The sequence below is a fragment of the Lissotriton helveticus genome, chromosome 11 (assembly GCF_964261635.1).
Source record: "Lissotriton helveticus chromosome 11, aLisHel1.1, whole genome shotgun sequence".
NCBI classification, from domain to species: domain Eukaryota; kingdom Metazoa; phylum Chordata; class Amphibia; order Caudata; family Salamandridae; genus Lissotriton; species Lissotriton helveticus.
Genome location: NC_136072.1, coordinates 92192412 through 92213196, shown reverse-complemented (window position 1 = coordinate 92213196; position 20785 = coordinate 92192412). Strand labels below are relative to the sequence as shown.

The 20785-nt window shown below is 41.3% G+C and overlaps 1 protein-coding gene across 2 annotated transcripts in view; it reads left to right on the top strand.

The window, feature by feature from the left end:
* Window positions 1–20785, top strand: part of PLD1 (phospholipase D1) — a 499520-nt gene that overhangs the window by 253822 nt on the left and 224913 nt on the right. For both annotated transcript variants that reach the window (XM_078665562.1, XM_078665561.1), the window contains 4 exons: window positions 5798–5922; window positions 8260–8405; window positions 8513–8624; window positions 12541–12606. In XM_078665562.1, the coding sequence (XP_078521688.1) occupies window positions 5798–5922; window positions 8260–8405; window positions 8513–8624; window positions 12541–12606 (449 nt within the window). The remainder of the gene's footprint in view (window positions 1–5797; window positions 5923–8259; window positions 8406–8512; window positions 8625–12540; window positions 12607–20785) is intronic.

Sequence of the window (20785 nt, the reverse complement as noted above, 5' to 3'; positions counted from 1 at the left end):
TAAAATGCACTACTCACCCGTGAGGGTCTCAAGGCTCTGGGGTGGGGAATGCTGCTACTGCTCGAAAAGCCAGGTCTTGAAGAGTTTTCTGAAGGTCAGTAGGTCTTGGGTCTGCCGTAGGTGGATGGGGGGGGGTGTTCCAGGTCTTGGCGGCGAGGTGGGAGAACGATCTGCCGCCTGATGTGGCTCTTCGGAAGCTGGGGACTGTAGCGAGGTCGGCGGAGCGGAGCTGGCGGTGGGGGGGGTGGGGTGTAGAAGCAGAGTCATCTGTTGAGGTACTTTGGTCCAGTGTTGTGGAGTGCCTTGTGTGAGTGGGTGAGGAGCTTGAAGGTTATCCTCTTGTTGACCGGGAGCCAGTGCAGGTCTCTCAGGTGGGATGTGATGTGGCTGCAGCGAGGGATGTCGAGGATCAGGCGTGCAGAGGCGTTCTGGATGCATTGGAGCCGTCTCAGGAGTTTGGCCGAGGCTCGTGCGTAGAGGGTGTTTCCATAGTCCAACCTGCTGCTGACAAGGGCCTGGGTGACTGTTCTTCTCGTTTCAGAAGGGATCCACTTGTAGATCCTACGGAGCAATCGGAGGGTGTTGAAACAGGAGGAGGAGACGGCGTTGACCTGTTTAGTCATGGAGAGGGTGGAGTCGAGGATGACCCCTAGGTTGCGTGCGTGGTCGGTGGGTGTAGGAGCGGTTCCCAGTGCGGTCGGCCACCAGGAGTCGTCCCAGGCCAAAGGGTTGGATCCGAGGATGAGGAGCTCCGTCTTGTGCGAGTTCAGCTTCAGTCGGCTGTTCCTTATCCATTCAGCAATGGCCTTCATTCCTTCGTGAAGGTTGGTTTTGGCGGAGTGGGGTCATTGGTGAGGGAGAGTATTAGCTGGGTGTCATCGGCGTAGGAGAGGATGTTGAGGTCGTGCCGACGGGCGAAGTGGGCGAGCGGTGCCACGTAGATGTTAAACAGGGTTGGGCTGAGCCCTGGGGCACGCTGCAGATGGTCTTGGTGGCTTCGGAGCGGAAGGGGGGAAGGTGGACGCTCTGAGTTCTGCCGGAGAGGAAGGAGGTGGTCCAGTCCAGGGCCTTCTCTTGGATCCCAGCGTTGTTGAGGCGTGTTCGTAGTGTGTGGTGACAGACCGTGTCGAAGGCAGCGGACAGGTCCAGGAGGATGAGGGCTGCCGTTTCTCCGTTGTCCAGCAGGGACTTGATGTCATCGGTGGCGACGATGAGGGCAGTCTCGGTGCTGTGGTTGCTGCGGAACCCGGACTGGGAAGGGTCCAGGATGTTCTTGAGGTAGCGGGTCAGTTGTTTGTTGACGGTCTTCTCGATGACCTTTGCCGGGAACGGGAGCAGGGAGTTGGGCCGGAAGTTCTTGAGGTCCTTGGGGTCCGCCTTGGGTTTCTTCAGTAAGGCGTTGATCTCGGCGTGCTACCAGCTCTCTGGGAAGGTTGCTGTCTCGAAGGAGGTGTTGAAGATTTTCCGGAGATGGGGTGCGATGGATGTGATGGCTTTGTTGAAGATGTGGTGTGGGCATGGATCTGACGGAGATCCGAAGTGGATGGTGTTCATGATCTTGATGGTGTCATCGTCGTTGATGCTGGTCCAGTAGAGCAGGTGGTTGGTGCGGATTGTGGTCGTGGGGGTGTAGGTCTCAGTGGTTGTCGGGGTGGTCGTGGTGTTGAAACGGTCATGGATGTCTGTGATCTTGCGGTGGAAGAAGGTGGCCAGCGAGTCGCACAGGTCTTGCGAGGGTGGGACTTCGTTGGTGTTGGAGCTGGGGTTGGAGAGTTCATTCACAATGTTGAAGAGCTCTTTGCTGTTTTGCGCGTTGTTGTCTAGGCGGTCTTTGAAGGAGGCCCTTTTGGCGGATCTGATGAGGTGATGGTGTCTGCGGGTGGCATTCTTGTGGGCGGCGTGGCTGTCCGGTGTTCGTTCACGGAGCCATATCTTTTCCAGCTTTCGGCAGGTTTGCTTGGAGGCCCGGAGGTCTTCAGTGAACCAGCTGGCTTTCTTGTTGGTATGATTGTTGGAGGGTTTCTTGATTGGGGCGAGTGTGTTGGCGCAGTCGTTGATCCACTGTCTGAGGTTGCGGGCGGTGGTGTCGGGGTCGGTATTGTCGGCGGGTGGGCTCTGGGCAAGGGTGGTGGTTAGCTGGTCTTCGGTGACTTTGCTCCAGCAGCGGTGAGGCATCTGTTGGGTGCGGTGGTGCGTGGTGGGTTTCTTGAAGGTGAAGTGGATGCAGCGGTGGTCGGTCCAGTGGAGTTCGGTGGTATGGTTGAAGGAGACGTGGGGGCTTTCAGGGAAGATGGGGTCAAGCGTGTTACCGGCGGAGTGGGTGGGTGTTGTGATGAGTTGTCTGAGTCCGAGGTTGGCTAGGTTGTCGATCAGGGTGGTGGCGTTGGTGTCGTCATTGTTCTCGAGGTGGAAGTTTAGGTCCCCGAGGAGGATCTAGTCCGTGGAGGCGAGGACGTGTGTGCTGACGAAGCCAGCGATGGAGTCGCTGAACTGTGGTCGGGTCTGGGCGGTCTGTAGATGAGGGTTCCTCTGAGGGTGGTGATGGGGTCGGTGTGGATCTGGAAGTGCTGTTCGGCGGTGCTGAGGGTGTCTTCGGTGTTGGTCGAGACTCTGAGAGTGTTCCTGTGGACGATGGCGATTCCTCCTTCCGCTCTGTTGGTGCGGTCCTTGTGGGTGATCTTGTAGCCTTACGGGAAGAGGACGAATGAGAGGCAAGACTTGCCCCTCCCCTTCGGGATTGGATCCTTGAGACTGGGGATATACATCTGCCTCTTTTCCTTTATTTCACCACTTTTTCTTACCTCTTCTCTACTCCAGTCTTTCTCTCCCCTTCTAATTTGGGTGACATACATGCACCCATTATCAAGGAACAGTGTCCCTATTGATCTTGCTAATATTTGAGGAGCACGGACACTGGACCTCAACGAGCTCCTGGTCCCCCTTCCCTTTTTGGTTGATTATGAGGAAAATTAAGGGCCATTCCCCCAATCAATGAGGGCCCAAATTAAGCACTGGACCTTGGGTCTGCTTGGTACACACTATGGCTACGTTCTTTTGTAATTCCATTAACGTAAAGGCTTTTCCACTTTCAAAATGGCACATAGAGCATTTAGTTACACCATGGAAATAGCCTTTGAATGTGCCCAGTAAATGTACCTACCATTAGTTTTAAAGTCTTAATGGCACATACCAAATATGTGCTTTGGACTTGATGTTCTACTTTTTAATACATAGCTTAAACACTTGTTAACTTCAACACTTTTTGTCTAGTAGGAGTTTTAAGTTGTTTGAAGAATACACTTCATGCTCTACTTTTAAATGGATGGCTTAAACATATTTTTTGACGTTAAAACGTTTTTGGAAAACGAGTTATAAGTTCTTCTTTGAATACTAATCTGCTAGACCAAGGAGGGCAAAAATAGACAACTTGATAGACCAGGGCTCTGAGCCAGAGACTCTGTTGTGAGGAAGTATTTAGTATTTATATTTAGTAGTGTGAGAACAGAAGTGAATATGCTGCTTAATGTAAAACTGACAGTGAGAGGGCCAAGACCTCTCTGCATGTCCTTTCAGTGTGAGAGAGAGAGATAGAGAGAGAGAGAACTGCTAAAGGGAGAAGGAAAAGGTGACCGAAGGGACTGACCAAGTGAGACAGTTTGAAGAATTAGAGAGTTTGTTCCTCCCTTCACTTGTGTAGTTTGGTGCTCATAGTTTCAAATCTAAGTCCGAAAAATAAGTGGGTTAATGAACCTGCTGCTGAAAACTATGTGCATCTTGTAGACTATAGATTCTGATATGGGGTGGGCGTAACTTGCATGTGGAATGAACTAAGAATTCCAGATCATTATTCTTGAATTATGTGAGTAATTCTGCATTTAACGCTATTTCTTAGGACAAACATGGACGCGAGGTTGCATTTTGCCCTAAGGAATAGCGCGAAATGCAACAGAGCACAAATAGCGGGTGTGAGCAAACGCTAAATGTGCCATTGGGTAGGATTTTCCTGCAATTTACTACTGGCATTTAGCGCTATTTTCTTAGTGCTAAATGTAACCTTGTGTCTAAATTGAATGTGACGATTCATTTTGTGCTTCAAATCAGTGCTAAACGCAGCAGAACATGAATGACAGGCAAATGTGCTTTTGCGGTAGGGCCTCCCCCCAAATTAGTCCTAATTATGCGAGCAGGAGTAATTGCATAATTATTAGTAATTCTATGTGACAGAGTAATGCAGAATTACCGAAATTACTCTGATTACCCAGGTGTAATTGAAAACTGCCCAGGCACAATTCTGATCCCAGTGAGAATGCTTCAGTGAGCTAATGCACCTATTGCGGAGATCTGTGTAGGACATATTGGTCAGTTTCCAAGTATAGAAAGATAGGCCTGCTCAGGGCAATAAGTAGGATAAAAAAACTAGGGGGTCACTCAAAGGGGTGTGTCCAATGTTATTAAGGGCATGGCTTACAAATACGTAAGCTAAAAATCTGTGCTTAGCATAGTGTGCGCCCGGCTTGTATTTTGCTGTTTCTGTCATTGCATCCAGATCTAATAACTGTGTAACATTTGTAATGATGTAACCCGTAACTATGATCTGATGCTCATGTAAAGCGCCCTGATACCTCCGGGTCTAGTCAGCGCTATATAAAACCTTTAAAATAAAAAATACAATAAATATATGATACAACAAGTAACACCATACCTACAACAAGTCGGGACTATTGGCTTTGTCAGTGGTTGTTAGTTGCATAAGATAAATAAGCTGCAACTGTGGCTTGTATATAATATTGAAAAAGATTCCACCTATAGCCCTTGGGACACCTCGACAATGTTACTGCTCCTGAGTTTCAAAAAGAGAAGGAAATTCAGAGAGAATATGATCTCTTTAAAGGATTTCCCTTCCCCTACAACGCTCCCTTGGCATGACGTCATGCCGTAACTTCTCCACTAGTAATGTGCCTGCTGTCACTGCAATCCGGAAAAAAATGGACCACCTGTGTCAGGGCACAAAGCAGAGTCTGATAGAGACCTGTTTTGAGGCCCGCTTTAAAAAACTGCCCGTGCTCAGCACCGGTCAGACCCGGCCAACTTAAAGCCCTGGGCCTGTTGGGCCAATACTCTTGCTGCAGAGGTCTGTGTAGAACCTTTGTCAGATGTTCCAATCACAGTAAGATAACTCCCTCCCAGGAACTCACTGAACGTCATTCTGTGGCGATGATTAAAAATTGCTGATACATTTGAATGTCAACAACCTTTGACATTGAAAAAAAAAACCTGTTTAATTACTGGTTAGGTGCATACTCAGACTAACTATTTTATGTAGTTATCTTTAGGTGGGAAACCCATGAAAGAATTATAAAAGTTGTCACACTTTTTAGCCACGGGTTTGACCCTGCTTTGCATTCACTGACCCCACTCCTGCACCCTTTACTGCACATAGGATCACAGTTAGTATAACATTTCTATGCAGTTAGACCACTGCATTATTTTTCGTTTACCAACATTTTAGGTGGTATTTTGTAATTTCGAAGATTCTGTGCATCTGTAAAGGTAAGGATGTTTACTTTGTGATTGTGTTGTACACATGATCATAAAATAACGTAACAAACAAATGATTTACATTTTTGTTTAACAATAAAAATGGGCACTTAGACATTGAAGGGTTTACTGAAATAATATGATATCTTGTGTGTGCAGTAAACCGCAAAATAATGCACGTATCCGTATTTTACATTGCAAAAAGTTGTTTATATTCCAGTGCTGTACAAATAATTATGCGCTTGTGATTTTGATACAGGAATCCCGTTCTACTCCATTTACAACACAAAAGGATTTAAAGATTCGGGTATTAAGACCTGCATCCCTGGGTGCCCCATAAAAGTAAAGGTTCTGGAAGTGGAACGGTTCACCTCAACCTCGAAGGTCAGTTTTCTTCACCTTAGTCCGTCATTTATTGTACTAGAGATGTGTCTTTTTTGTTCTCTGATATCTATTCTGCTTAGCTTGAGTTTTTATGTAACTATTATCTGGTTAGTCAGAAATGTTAGCATTGGTTTTTTTTTTTCTTCAAAATACTTTATTGATTTTTTTTTTAACAAGGGTAAACAGAATGTCTGTAACAGGGTTAGCATAAGTTATCCAAGGCAAGGTTTATGCATATTAGTCCTAAGACAGTGTGTATTGTTGAGCCAGATTTATGTTTGTTTATTTTTGTCTTCTTAGAGTATCGAAATAAACAGTTGTTCATAATTGTTAGTAAGAGAGGCCTGTCACTCCGGGTACCATTAAGAAACGTTCAGACCAATGACGTCAGGAGCAGTCAAAGTAATAGATAGATCTCTCTGTCTATCAGGTGCCAATGTGATTGAAAAATAGGTCTGCTGTTGAGACCTAGTCTTGATTATGTCCTTGCTAGTGATCAATAGCAAGGACATAGATGGATTTTTAGGCAAGGTTTTGGACTGCTGAACCTCTCTCAGTTGGAAAACTTATTTAACCCTTTCGCTGTGGCGGCAATTCAGCCGCAGCGCTAAGGGGCGGGGGGGCCACTCGGCGCTCCGACGCTGGTGACGGAACCGCTCCGTCACGCCCCTCGGGTAGGCTGTGCTTGTGACTGAGCAGTTCCGTCACGGTCCTGCCTGCTCAATAGAACGTGCCGCGCAGGCGCGAAATCAGCACCGCGCAGGTGCGGCGAGCGGGCCGTGAGGGAACCGCTCCGTCACCAGCACAGCCCACCCGAGGGGCGTGACTGAGCGGATCCATCACCAGCGTGGGAGGGGTTAAAAAGGGAGACTGATGTTAGAACCATTAATAGAACAACATCTGTGCTTGTCTTCTAGCTAAGATGCGCCTTTGGGCATGGGCGGTATTTCAGCCCTTTCTGTGGTGAGACTGTCTGGAGCCTTTATTATTGATAAACATCTGGTGGTGTTGTGGCACCAGGCATCAGGGGAAAGTACTATGAAATATTTTCTTATTCTTGCATTGTTCGATGCAACAGATACCCATGGCACCCCAGATGCTGCCCACGTGCCTTACACAATTTTTGTTGGTGTAAACAGTGCTGTAGTGGGCAGGTTCTGTCCGATACTAAGTTCCTGCACTTCTTTAATTTAAATGTAGAGCACTTGCCCTACTCAGTACTTCCACTATCCATTTAATGGACACGTACCAGTATTTCGCAGGAGCAAACAGGCACTCTAAAGAGTGAGTACTAGTATATTTCAGTTTAAGGCACTGTGTGTAAATACAAGTCCCAATTTTAGTGTATATGTGAACTCTTTCATGATAGCATGGGCAGATGACATTCAAATTTGTGGCTTTTCTAAAGCTGAATTGGTAATCGTGGTTCATGAGTTTGTGTTAGGTAGTGTGTCGAAGCTGTCATTAATTAGTAGTGTGAGACCATTCTGGTGACTCAAGCCCGAAAATATTTGGTCCTCTGAATGCAGATAAATTTTGCACTCCTAAGTAGCTGCAGCAGTTAAGGCTTGTTATTTGATCAGAGAACCACACTTAAAACACTTTTGGACTTTAGAGTGTCTTTTGTGTCTCATTAGAAGGTGAAGAATCATGTAGATTTACGCTGCTCAGAGGATTCTTTCATTTCATGCAGCCAACTGCATCGGTTACCTCTGACTTTCTGCATCATTTTAGTGAGTCTATTACAGAATTTAAGTTTTACTGGGTATGCAGTGTCTGCATTTGCATTCATCATTGGTGATGCCTAAGAACAGCGCTTGAAGCCTTTGACCCCCAAGAAGGGTGCATCTCACTAGACAGGGCGAGTGGATCACCAGCTTCTAGAGGCACATTAAGGGTATTGTTGTATTATTGTGGTACATAAATGTCCTCTGTCTATGGGTCAGTCTGTTTTAGGATATATAATCTGATTGTTGGAGATTGCCATCCTTTAAGTGTGTCGCCAGAGATATCAAACTATCCTCCAACCTGCCCCAGAGATATTTTTAATAGTCATATCCATTTAGAAAATTTACTAGATGTGTTTTTCACATTTGATTGTTAATTTTCTCCTTATGTATTCATAGCTCATATCATGTGTTAGTTATTCTGAGCTCCCCTCGAGTGAAAGTTCTTTACTGAAAAAAGTAAACAATTCTGGTAGAAAGTTTTAATCTTACAGAATAACCTTTGTCAGAAAGACATCTGACCTACCAGAATGTTCATGGCAGGCCAAGCTTTACAATATTTTCTTGACCATATGGTTAGTTTTATTATTGTTTCGTTTTGGTTCCTTAGGTGCCAAGTCCAAATATTTACACAATTGAACTAACTCACGGGGAATTCACATGGCAAGTAAAGAGGAAATTCAAACATTTTCAAGAACTTCATCGAGAGCTTCTAAGATACAAAGCCCTAATGAGGATTCCGATTCCTACAAGAAGGTACGTTCTACACCAAAAACAGCAACCAACTGACGTATGTCATATAGATGAGGTCTTAGAATATTTTCTAAGGATATTTTTTATCCAGTACCTATTTTCATTTGTAGTCACACCGTTCGAAGGCAAACTATCAAAAGAGGAGAAGGAAGGGGGGAGATGCCATCCTTGCCTCGAACCTCCGATTTAACAGCTAGGGAAGAGCATCCCTCCAGTAGACGGGTAAGTGTTAAAAAATACAATCTTAAGCAATATTTAATATATGCAATATGTACACTGTAGAAATGTAGTTCTGTAAATAAATACTCAAATATCTGCATAAATATACATGCGTATGTATATTGCAAAAATAATGTAAACTTTAATATTTGTTTTTTTGTATTTCATGTTATGAGGCTAGATCCTTTCAGATTAAGGAATAGGAATTACTACTTTTGAAATATTTTACTTTTAATTTTCCCTTATCTAAACTGTACTTTATTTCAGGACGAAGCTGTGTGGTTTGTAAATTGGCTTTAAAAGTAGCATGGATTATGGAAAATCAATCACTTCACCTCATGAGGTTTAGACTCACACTCTAGGACAGAGGTACACTGCTGAAGTTTAGGATGGCGACAGAGCCATACTAGGATTGCTTCTTAACCACTGAGAATGAAAATTCGTTCCATATAGAAGCATTGTAAATAAATGTTTCTTTTTCAAATGCCCTGAAACTCTGACATTGATCTGGCATTCCTGGATTGAAGCTCAGCTGCTAAGATCTAAAGAAGTGGTTCTTAACCTTTTGTATTCTTTAGAACCTCGGTGATTCACGAGAGATTCTGGGGACTTCTGTCTAAGTTACCTCAAAACAATACACAAAAACACAGAAACAAGTGTCCATTGAACTAATATACTCTTTATTAAAAATGTAATTTAATTCACAAACAACAACCTAGGCAAATCTCGAAATTTTAGAAGTAAATCGGTTTTATTAGCAGAACTTATAGCATAACAATACAAAGTATTATTGCCTACAACCCAACGGGCCTGCAGCATAAAGACATGAAAGCTGATAGGAGCAGATGAATTACAAGCCGTCCGTATAGATAGATTATACAGCATGCCGCTTACAACCCATCCAGTGCCGGCTGCGTTCAAAAAGGAGAAACATTAACTGATCCAGGATCCATGGAGGTGGAGAATCTCGAAATTGTTATCAGAAGTTTTGATTATTTGAAAAATTAATGTTATTTTCAAAAGAGAAAGCGATATGCTGTTTGCTAGCATATTATTTTGTCTCTTCTGCTCCAATGCTTTTCTCCTTTAATGAGCATTTATCAGTGCTTCAAATGAGTCTACTTTTCATCATGCTTCTGTTCTTGTATTGCTCAACCAAATCAAGATAAGGACAACAACTCAATTATGTGCATTATATATATATATAATATTTTTTTTTCCAGCAAACGTCCCAATATGAGAGGAGCGGCCAAAAGCTGGTGCAGGCGGCGAGGTTCGGGACACCCTCGCAAATTTGTAATTACAGCAAAGTTTTCTTCAAAGGAAGACGCCGCACACCACCTCAGTTATATGACAAGTTGTTTATTTCTTGTAGGTTCCCCACCTACGCGTTTCAGACAGATACACTGTCCTTGATCACGGTTAACAAACACGTGTCCATCATTGATTTCTACCATTTATACCGACTAACTCCACCTGGCAAAGAGGAGGCGATCGAGTAACAAGATTGAGACGCCTCGAATCTAAACTAATCATCAGGTTCAAAACTAGACAGCCGTGGGGTCTGAATATGGACGAGGAACTGAGCGTACATTTATAAAAAAAATTGTTGTTCTGGAAGCCTTCTGAACACTCCTTCACAAACATTTAAAACATTTCTTGTAAATATTTTTGTTGGTTTGAACACTGCTTATGTAGATAACTAATCTTTTGATTCTAAATCCTACTAGTTGGACAAAGCGAATTGATATGACCTATTGTAACTGATAGCTTTTTAACTTTGCGCGAACCCGACTGTTGATCAAAGTTTATAATGACATTATCGAACGGAAGGCACTCAGCCTCGCATACGCCATGAGTAATGGAGGACTTGGGTATTTAGTCAACTAATTCCCACATGGACACTTAGTCCCTGACTCCCCCGTGGTCCTATATCGTCTGGTATTATGTGACAACACAAAATAGACGACAATGATTAATAATAACCCTATGTTCAAGGAATGCCATTATAATACCGCGATCCGGTTGGGTATCAGCGCATTGCAAGATAAAAAATGCATTAAAACTACGGCACCCACAATGCACCTTAATTGCCAGGTGGAGTTAGTCGGTATAAATGGTAGAAATCAATGATGGACACGTGTTTGTTAACCGTGATCAAGGACAGTGTATCTGTCTGAAACGCGTAGGTGGGGAACCTACAAGAAATAAACAACTTGTCATATAACTGAGGTGGTGTGCGGCGTCTTCCTTTGAAGAAAACTTTGCTGTAATTATTTATATATATATATATATATATATATATATATATATATATATATATATATATATATATATATATATATATATATATATATATATATAAAATGTATCTGCCATTATTTAATTTTCTAAACAGCCCCGGACCCCCTAAGTAGTCATCGTGGACCACAGGTTAAGAATCACTGATCTAAAGCGTGCTTGACCCTCCTTCTCTGTACTTAACCCCTGTATTGGTAAACCATGAACTCCGATTAATTTACAGTTGTTTTCTTATTCTCTTGTGCTAGCTCTATTTGCTGCTAATTAGGAGGATCCAGGTAACCGTCAAACAGTGTCCTGTGCCTGAGGAACTCATCGTCGTTTTTCAGTAATTGAGAAGATTTTGCATACTTGGATCTTGTGACTTGCATTGTTATCGACGTCGAAACCTACTGGATGGAATAGTCAAATAGGATCTTCCTGATAAAGGAGAATTCTAATAGAGTAACTGTTTAGAGGTCATGTTACTGTGCTTCTATTGCAGGATTGCATGAGTGCATATTAGGCTCATTTTTTCAAAGAAGGGGGTTTATTTCCCATACTACATTCTTTATACGTTCTATGTTTTCCCTTATTGCTGGATGAAAGGCATATTAGAAAAGAGTTTGTGATCTTCCAATAGCTGTAATTCTCATGGCTCTGTCATTTTTATAGCTTGACTGTATTGTCTTTCAACACTCTATGGATCCTAATGTCCCCTGCTAATGCAGTAGGAGACCTTTCTTGACCATCTACACAATGCTTTACTCCACCTGAACATACAGAGTTTTCGATTCAGGTTCAGTGTGATCTTTTTAGTGTGAAGATCTAATTTGCTTTGTACCCAGCACATGTTGTCCTCTCATTTGTTTTCTGAACTAGTGTTTGGATATAGTTGAACTGAATATTACTGTGTGGATGTTTTAGCTCACAAGCAAGCTCAAGTTGGCTCGGCGGTCTTATGAGAACTTTATCATTCTTTTGCAACATTCTCAAGTTAATCACCACCTTAAGGGAAAACTGCTTTATAGTCCATGCACAGCATGGGTATCTACAGCTACATGTACCATGCATATAAAATGCTACTTACCCTGTAAGCATCTGTTCATGGAATGTAGTACTGTAGATTCACATGTGCCAAATACCCTCCCGGCCCCCCCAGAAGCATTTTGATGTTGCAGATATTTCTTCTTTCATCCTTAATCGAAATTCGCATGGTTATCTTTTTCTAAATCTCTACGCACCATCTACATCTACACAGCATGCGGAAAACCACTTCAACAATGAAGCTGATTCCCATGCGCATTACCAGCATTAGGTGGAGTAACTCTACCTCGTGACTCGAAACACTTATCCGAGCCCTAAACTAGCTGGCAGGGATATGCACAGCATGTGAGTATCCAGCACTGCATGCCACAAACCGATGCTTCCAGTGTAAGTAACATTTTCCTTTGCTATTCCTCTCTCCTGGCAAATTCGTCATATTTGATGATTGTAGAGGTAATGTTGTACTTATGCTGCTGGTGCTTTAAAAGTCAATACCCCCTTTAGTTGGAAAACCAAACCTACAATTTAGAGAATTTCTGGTAACAGCAAAAATATTTCTACTAAAACCATAATTGTTATGCTTGTATTTCAGAAACAACTTGAAGACTATTTGACAAAGCTATTGGTGATGCCAATGTATAGGAACTACCACGGAACAGTAAGTTCTCCGTTTTCATCTACAGAGTTTATAATTGGAATGTGAATAAAGGATATCATTTGATGCTGTAATCTTAAAGATAATGGCTAGAATGAAATTTATCTGATTTTTATGGAGAGTGGAGCAATACTTCTTGTAGGATTGCAAAACTTTTCATGTAAATGTACTAGTACTTTTTGAGTGCAAAAAGGAGAGTAAGTCAATGACTACCAGCCACGTTTTCCATTTGAATTTTCTATTTAATCTTAAACACCCTGAAACGTTGTTGTATATCTGAAATATATTAAGCAGTCTCCGTTTATGGCATCTACTTCCTTTATCATCTGTTTGAGCCTTTTCCCGATCCCCTTTTGGTTTATCACCATCATGCTAGATGTGTGTAGTATTCCAAGGCAGTCCTGGTTAAGAAGTCCTATCATGGAGTGTTTGTGTGGTTGCTTAATGCGAGGGACACTTTATCAAAGAGATCTGTGTGAGGAAATGCCAGACATAGTTTTTTAAGTTGTCTCTCACTATTTGAAGCTCTCAGGTTTCATCTTAGTTAAATCCCTAAAATGTCTAACATAATTACATTTCACTTCTGCTGCCAAGCATTTCTCCTCCATTTGTCACTCAAATGACTGCTTCTTCCATCTGTGTCATCTTGAGGATTTTTGTTTCCACGGGCAATTCATATTTAGGGGCCCTCTGTTCTGAATAACTTTGAAGTTTGTTAACCATCCACAATGAATTATACATGTCATTTTCAGAAACTGGGTCAAACAATAACAGCTAATGTTTGTCTTGGCTTGTGTCTCAAAATCCTAAAGATGACACCTGGTAGAGAGAGACAGAATCTGAGACGGAGGTAGGGAAACTGAATAGAAGAGGTGTAGATAATGACATATTTTTAATACACTGAGAAATAATCACTTTCCCTGGGGGCACCTTGAAAATTGGCCCAGGGCAATTACCCACTTTGCCTATGTCTTAAAACATATCTGCCTTTGATATGGAGCAGGAATCAGATGAGAAACAATAGTGATTTTGAATATTCAGGTCCTCGTTTAGTGTGATGTGCTGAATCAGGGGTCATGCTGGAATATAGTAATTACATTACCACATTTTGGATCATGGCTATTTACCCTGTGCTTAACTTTTTCTATACATAAATGTAAAATAAGGGACAAAAATTACATTAAGCAATAATTTTCAGCATTTCTGTACAGAGGAGTATATACTAGTAAGTCTGCACAGTTATTGCGCTCAAAGTTATGCCATGATATTTTGGGTATTCGCTACTACAGCATTACTTTAGATAAGTTAAATGTGGTAATATGATTCCTGCAAATTTTGTTTTTTCAGGCACTGTAGACCTTTTTTTTGTAGGCCTTAGACCTCAACTTACCTCCACAAAAAAAGTAAGCAAAGATTTCCAAAATAAGCAATAAAGGGACTGACCTCATAACCCTCTACCCATAATCATGTGCTTTGCCACTAGCATGGAAATATATTTTACTACTTGTTCAAAAACATCTACCAAAATAAATTAAAAACAATTCCTATTAGTTGTTTAAATAATATACTGGGGTAGAGTGGGGGGCTGATATTGAAGGTTGTTCAGAAGACAAAACACTTTCTTCAAGTATTTGGACTTAAACCCAGCAGCCGCATTAAGCATTAAAAACCATAACCCCAATGATTAAGGCCTAGTCCAGAGGCAAACCAGAGGAAGTGAGACTGTATCAGTCACAATGGCACAGTTCTGCCTAGAAGTCATATGATTCCAGTAGACTAATTAGTGTATTTTACCATGCATTCATGAGCTATATCCCAATTATTATTTTGTGACTGTATTAATTATCCACATTTTAGTAAAATATCGTAATATTTTATTTTAGGTTTTCTCTGTTGGAGGTTTTAGTTGCTACTACTTTAACCAGAACCGTCAGTCCTGCAAGTTGTCTTTTTCTGTAAATCGCATGACTATCCTCCATTAACTGGTGATGCACGTAATACCCAGTCACATTAAAAATCCCACAAATACATCGGCATTACACAAGGAGTCATACTTTTAGGAACAAGCCAAGTGCAAAGTACAATACCAGAAAGAATTATGCTAGTAAGACTATTAGCTTCTCTCTTAATGGCTTTAAAGATAAGCTTCCAGATTCTCTTAAATTTTGATCAATAGTATATTTGCTCTTTTTATATAAGTGCTCTTATGGCCTAGGCTTTACTCTTCTCCAGCAAGTTCTGGGCTGTTCTGTTTTCCAAACTCATGTCAGTCTTTTAGTGTATTTATATATGTTTAAAGTATAGAAGTAGTGGTTACTGGAGATTTTGATTTGAATACTTTGTCACCTAACAAACCAGTTTCAAGGTTTTTCCTTTCTTAAGAGGGTCCATTCTTATTTCACTAGAGAATTTTTGTAAGACCTGTGTAAAGCTGCTGTTACTAAGCACACATTATATGGGCATTTGATGAAACGACTTTCTGAAACTTGGCTACTTCTTCCCAGACACAACCTGCACTGTCTTCCCTGATGAGAAGTATTCCTCATAGAACCCCTCAACATACTCTTACAGAACTCTGTGAATTGCCTCCAAAATATATAAAATGGGTATAAAATGGGAAAATACATGGCATATTCATGTACAAATAATAGAAAGAGAAAGATCTGTGACCTCTCTGCGCATTTACTAGAAGAGACTTGGGCATTGTCGAACTGATTCACAGAGGTATTTATGACTACATGAAATAGTACTACTATTTCAAGGTCTCACTACTTCTTGCAACTTGTCAACTACCGATGAAAGTTACAATTTGAAAATTCCAAAGTAGTTCACAGTTTACATACGTCTCAATCAACTGAGAGTAACTTGTTTATAAGAAAGAAGCCCCACAGGCTTTATATATAGACGGCAAAATGCATGTCGTCGTGTATTTCAGAAGTTTGATATGCCTCAAACCCCCTCCTGTTATGGAGATTCAGTGGCTCCCTCTGGAAGCCAGAATCAAGTTTGAAGTAGCCTGTATCACCAGCCAGACCCAACTCAATGGCTTATTGGTCTAGCTTGAAGGGAAACTACTAACGATAAGATGTGAAACAATACAATGTTCCAGTTCTTTCAGCTTTTGGGAATCCCAAAAACCCTGTAGTCTAAAATGTGTAACCAGATTTTCTGCTGCCTGGCTTCCAGATTGTTGTAACACTAACCTTAATCTGTTGTTCTGTGGTAAATATCTCAAGGCGTACCTATTCTTATTCCATCTTCAAGTGTACCCTGGTCTCCAGGTTCATCTACACTGTTGTATTTTGGTAATTTAGGCCTTGGATTTCCTGTCTCATTCCTCGAGATATACCTTAAAGACCGACATTGCCTAGAGGTCTATTTAACTGTTCCTCCTCTCCCTTAGCTCCTGTTTTTCTTTGTTTTTTCTCTGGGTATATGTAAACGGTCTGTGCTATGTAAACGCCTTTAATAAAGTAAAATAAGTATGGCTGAAATGTGGAAGTTCTTGCTATAAGTGTGCAATTTGAATGCACAATTAGTCAACAAGAGATTTACCACAAGATTAGGTACTTGTTCTACAGGTATTACGTGTTTTGCTCTTGTGCTCCAGGATTGTTTGACATTGTAACTTTTATCAGCGGTGACATGCTCATCCTTTGTGGCGCGAAGGTCAACACACTCGCTTTTGGCAAGCTGCAGTTTGACCAGCACTCGAAGCACCTTGGTGGCGTTTCGTGGAAACCTCTGCCTTCACTTTGTTACGCACTGCCTGTAGGTCTTTGTTGTGATGCTCATTTGGTGGATGAGCACTGATAAGTCAAAAAGACACCCTGGCAGCTAGCAAATTCATAAAGCACAGACCATGGTAAGTCACCATATGACTTTCAGGAGGTGGACATTTTTTCCTAATTCGATATATTAAACCCTTCAGGATCGTAACAACTTTTACATAGGCCTTTTACAACATTCAAGCCCTGTTGCATTTTAGAACTTACTTCAGCTCTAGCCTGTAGGATGCTGACACTGGTCAGAGGGGAATGGGGCTAAATCACCAGGCAAAAGAACATATTTTTCCCAGTTGTTCAACTTTATTTCATGCACGGTATTGCTTTGTTTTTTTATTACTTTTTTTAAATAAAAAACCTTTATTTTTCTTTTTTTCAATAAAGAAAACCACCATAGGTGTATATTGTCAAACTTTGCGGTCAGGTTTTATGTTTTGTTGGCTAACATGTGATACACCAGGGGCGACAAACGAATTTCCATGATGTCCACCTTCATTTTGAGCACTTGACTGATATATCTTCTACAGATGTTGTGAAGTTGCCATTGATCAGGCCTCCAGTACTTTTGACGCCCCTGCACCAAGCAGGTTTTATGGCAACGGTAATTGTCTTTAGGTTGTATCATATTTTGGCTAGCAAACTGGTAGAAAATTGTCTTAAAACTGTACACTACTTATCACCTTCTTGCAAGCAATTCTTTTTTTTACAGAAACCTCCTTTAAGTCATTTGACCCAAGTGTTTTCAGTTTGCTCTGGTTAAGTGAGACCGTTTTGTTGTGTAAACACACCATCTTTCGTCATATCCACAAACGTTTTTTAGAGGGTTTGAAGAATTTTTATTAGATGTGGACCCTCTGAGCTGATGATTTGGGAAGACGATTTTTGACATTTTTACCCGATTCAGGGATGCTGCTGTGATAAACATCTGGCTGGTTGCAAGACCGGTAGGAAAAATTAAATTTTTAATTTTATGATTAAAAATGCACTTTTGACAAAGAGAACACAGTACAGTGAGTGAGTGAAGAGCAGTAAATGCATCTCTGTGTGGGTAAGGTTACCAAATTTGTTTTATACACATGCTGGCATGGCTGCCTTATAACAATGTACTTTTCTTACCTAATTATAACATTGTGGGGTCCGTCCCCAAGCAGATCTTTCCATTTCCACCACTGTTTCACCATTTTGTGTTTATACTCGAGCTATTTGGTCATTGACAATGTCTGTGGAACCTTATGAAGACTCTTTTGAGGCATTCAAAATATTGTTTTAATGACCTGTTTTAAATGAATAGAGAAGCTGGTAGATTAATTTTCTTACTGAAAATGATCCCAGGGACAGGCAGTGCCATGGCCAGTACTACAGTAGGCAGATGTTGGTGGCTTTGTCCTGTTTATGAATTTTAGTTCTGAAAAGCTGTACAGTTTTCCTTAATCCTATGATCGTAGACTGCTTATGTCTTTTTGTAAAAGATTAGTGAGCATTGAATAACAGTGCGTTAAATGCATTAACACTGCTGTTCATTTCTGAGTGTCAAATCAATTCTTGGATTCCTGAGGTCGGTTTAGGCGTATGTATGCTAACCTTGAATTTAGTATTTAAATTGTACATTGTAGATGAGTTATTTCAATTTTATATAACTTATCATTATAGTGAATGGCATGAGCTTTCCTATCTCAGCCTCTGCTATGTTTAATCTCCTTGCTTCCCAACTGGACAACTTGCTATAAAACAGACGATCTAGATTATTTCCTACCTGGATTCTCTGTCTCCAGCATGTTAGAAACCTTGAAACATAACACAGGACCTGCAGAATAAATTATAGCTGACCGCTAATTTCAATTATATTTTGTGCACCCATCTCTCGCGCTTCTTTTTATTACACTGCTAGGCACTGCACCCCAAGACGAGATAAGTTCACCTCTCCGATCATACACACAACTCCAAAAAGCTTCTCAAATATGATTGCAACATGCACAACACTCTGATAACCACACTCCCACTATGTAGCGTGCTGCATGTCTCAAAAGCAGCTTCTGCAACCGATTGTGGCATGCAGAGCAGGGTCGGAATGGCTTGATGGGCTGGTCTGACAGATCAGTGCATGGGCTGTTTTTTTTAGCAGATTGTGGGCCTGTTTGTTTGGCCAGGTGGGCCGTTTTTTACTATTGATTTCCCTGACATTGCCATAAATATTGCCTACAGCAGATAAAAATGCAGTCTCCCAAACCCTGCAAAATACCCATGCAGAGTATCTTTCCAATTTCAAATCTGGCTTGATTTCCAAATGTGGACCACTTTTTTTTAGCCATCTGGTTCGCTAATAGGGGCCACTTTTATTTTGGTGCCGGAGCCTGTTTTTTGTCCTATTTTGGCCCTGATGAAGAGCTATATAAATGCTATAATACATACCGAAAGTGATGAGCCTAAAAAGCAGGTGTATCTGGTAGCTGTCTGTCTTTTGCAGAGAAAGAAAAGCTGGCATTGGCATTGGCTAGAAGGTGTGGCATTATTCTGGTTGTAATCCAGCCATCACTTCAGCTGTGATTACTTGAACTGACCATTACTGTGACTGGAGTTAGGATCCTTAATCTGCACAGTGGTGGCAAAGCCTCATTGATGTTATAACTGTTGCCTTTGCAGTGGTCAGTAGAAGTAATGGTGTTCAACACGATAACATGCTTCTCTGAGCTTATTTATTGTATCCTATGGGCTTAAATATTGATTTTCCATGTATTGATATGTTGCATATCCATCAATTATATCTCTGCATTTATTCTATGAGGCACCTAAAAGTGTGCATCAGCTATACCGCACATTGAAATGAACATACGTTAATTTTCTTTCTCAGAAGTATATTTTTAAGAGTTTTATTATTAACTTTGTGTCTCAGCGAAAGAAGCTTCGAGAGGCCAAGTCGGAGAAAATTTTGTCTGACATTAAAGCTTTAGAACTTGCTTATTATGCTTCTAAATCGGATACCACCCTTAAAGCTCTTATTGAAGCAAAAATTTCTATTAATAAATTCACAACAGATGCTGCTTCTAACATTCTGCTAAAATGTAATTCTAGATATTATGGGGTAAGAATAAGATGGGGAAGCTTCTGGCCAATTAAAGATTCGCAAGGAACGCACAAAAATTCAATCTATCAAAACTTCTTCTGGTGAATCCACATTTAAGGATAAGGATATTATCACTGAATTTGCCAAATTTTACGATACTCTTTATACCCCAGAACAGGTTCCAACGTCTGATGATCTCCTTTCTTACTTTCAATCTCTTCCATCTCCCTCGGTTTCACATGAAGACTTTCATGCTTTGGAACAGGACATTTCGCTTTCTGAAATTTCTCATGCTGTATCTAAACTTCGTCATGGTAAATCTCCAGGCCCTGATGGGTTTACTATTGAATTCTACAGCCACTTTGCCTCTCTCCTTCTTCCTAAACTCTTATTTCAATCTTTCTCTGATGCTGGTTCCTCTAGCGGTTCTTTTCAACAAGCCTTAATTTGCTTAATTCCAAAGGAGAATAAGGATCATTCCTTGTGCAAAAATTATAGACCAATATCTTTGGTTAACACTGATTACAAAATTCTAGCGAAGATACTAGCACTTCGTATGGATCACCTTTTATCAGATATAATTGGCCCAGAACAATCTGGCTTTGTCAAGGGACGTCTCTCCTCTGATAATTCCCGGGTTTTTCTTAACATTCTTAGCAAATCTTCTTCCTTGACTCTTCCTTTCGCAGCTATTTCTCTAGATGCAGAGAAGGCTTTTGATAGGATTGGGTGGGACTTCATGTTTCAGGCTTTGCGTTGGATTGGTATTCCTCCTAAATTCATTTCTATTGTTTCTTTACTTTATTCTGATCCTCAAGCTTCTATTTTTGTTAATGGGATGTCCTCGGATTATTTTTCTTTACATAGAGGGGTTCGACAAGGTTGCCCCTTATCTCCCTTACTTTTTGTTTTAGCCTTAGAACCCTTCCTTACTAAAATTCGCTTTGATGACACTATCTCTGGTTTTCATTTTGGTTCCCAACAAGTCAAACTCTCGGTTTATGCCGATGATATTCTTTTTTTATTGCTCCGACCCTACCACCTCCATTCCCCTCTTTTCTTCAGCAGGTCTCTTCTTTCTCTGCAGTTTCCGGATATCGCTTGAATGCCGATAAGTGTGAAATTTTACCTTTGAATCCTCTTTGTCAGAAGCATCTCTTTTCTTGTACAGGTTTCTCATGGCAACCATCTAAAATCAAATACCTAGGGGTTTGGTTTGCTCCTCTATTATCTGGCACCCTCAACCTAAACTTTGATTATATTTACATGAAAATGGACACAGCTTTCACTCGTTGGCATCCGCTCTTTTTGTCCTGGTGGGGTCAACTCAACTCTA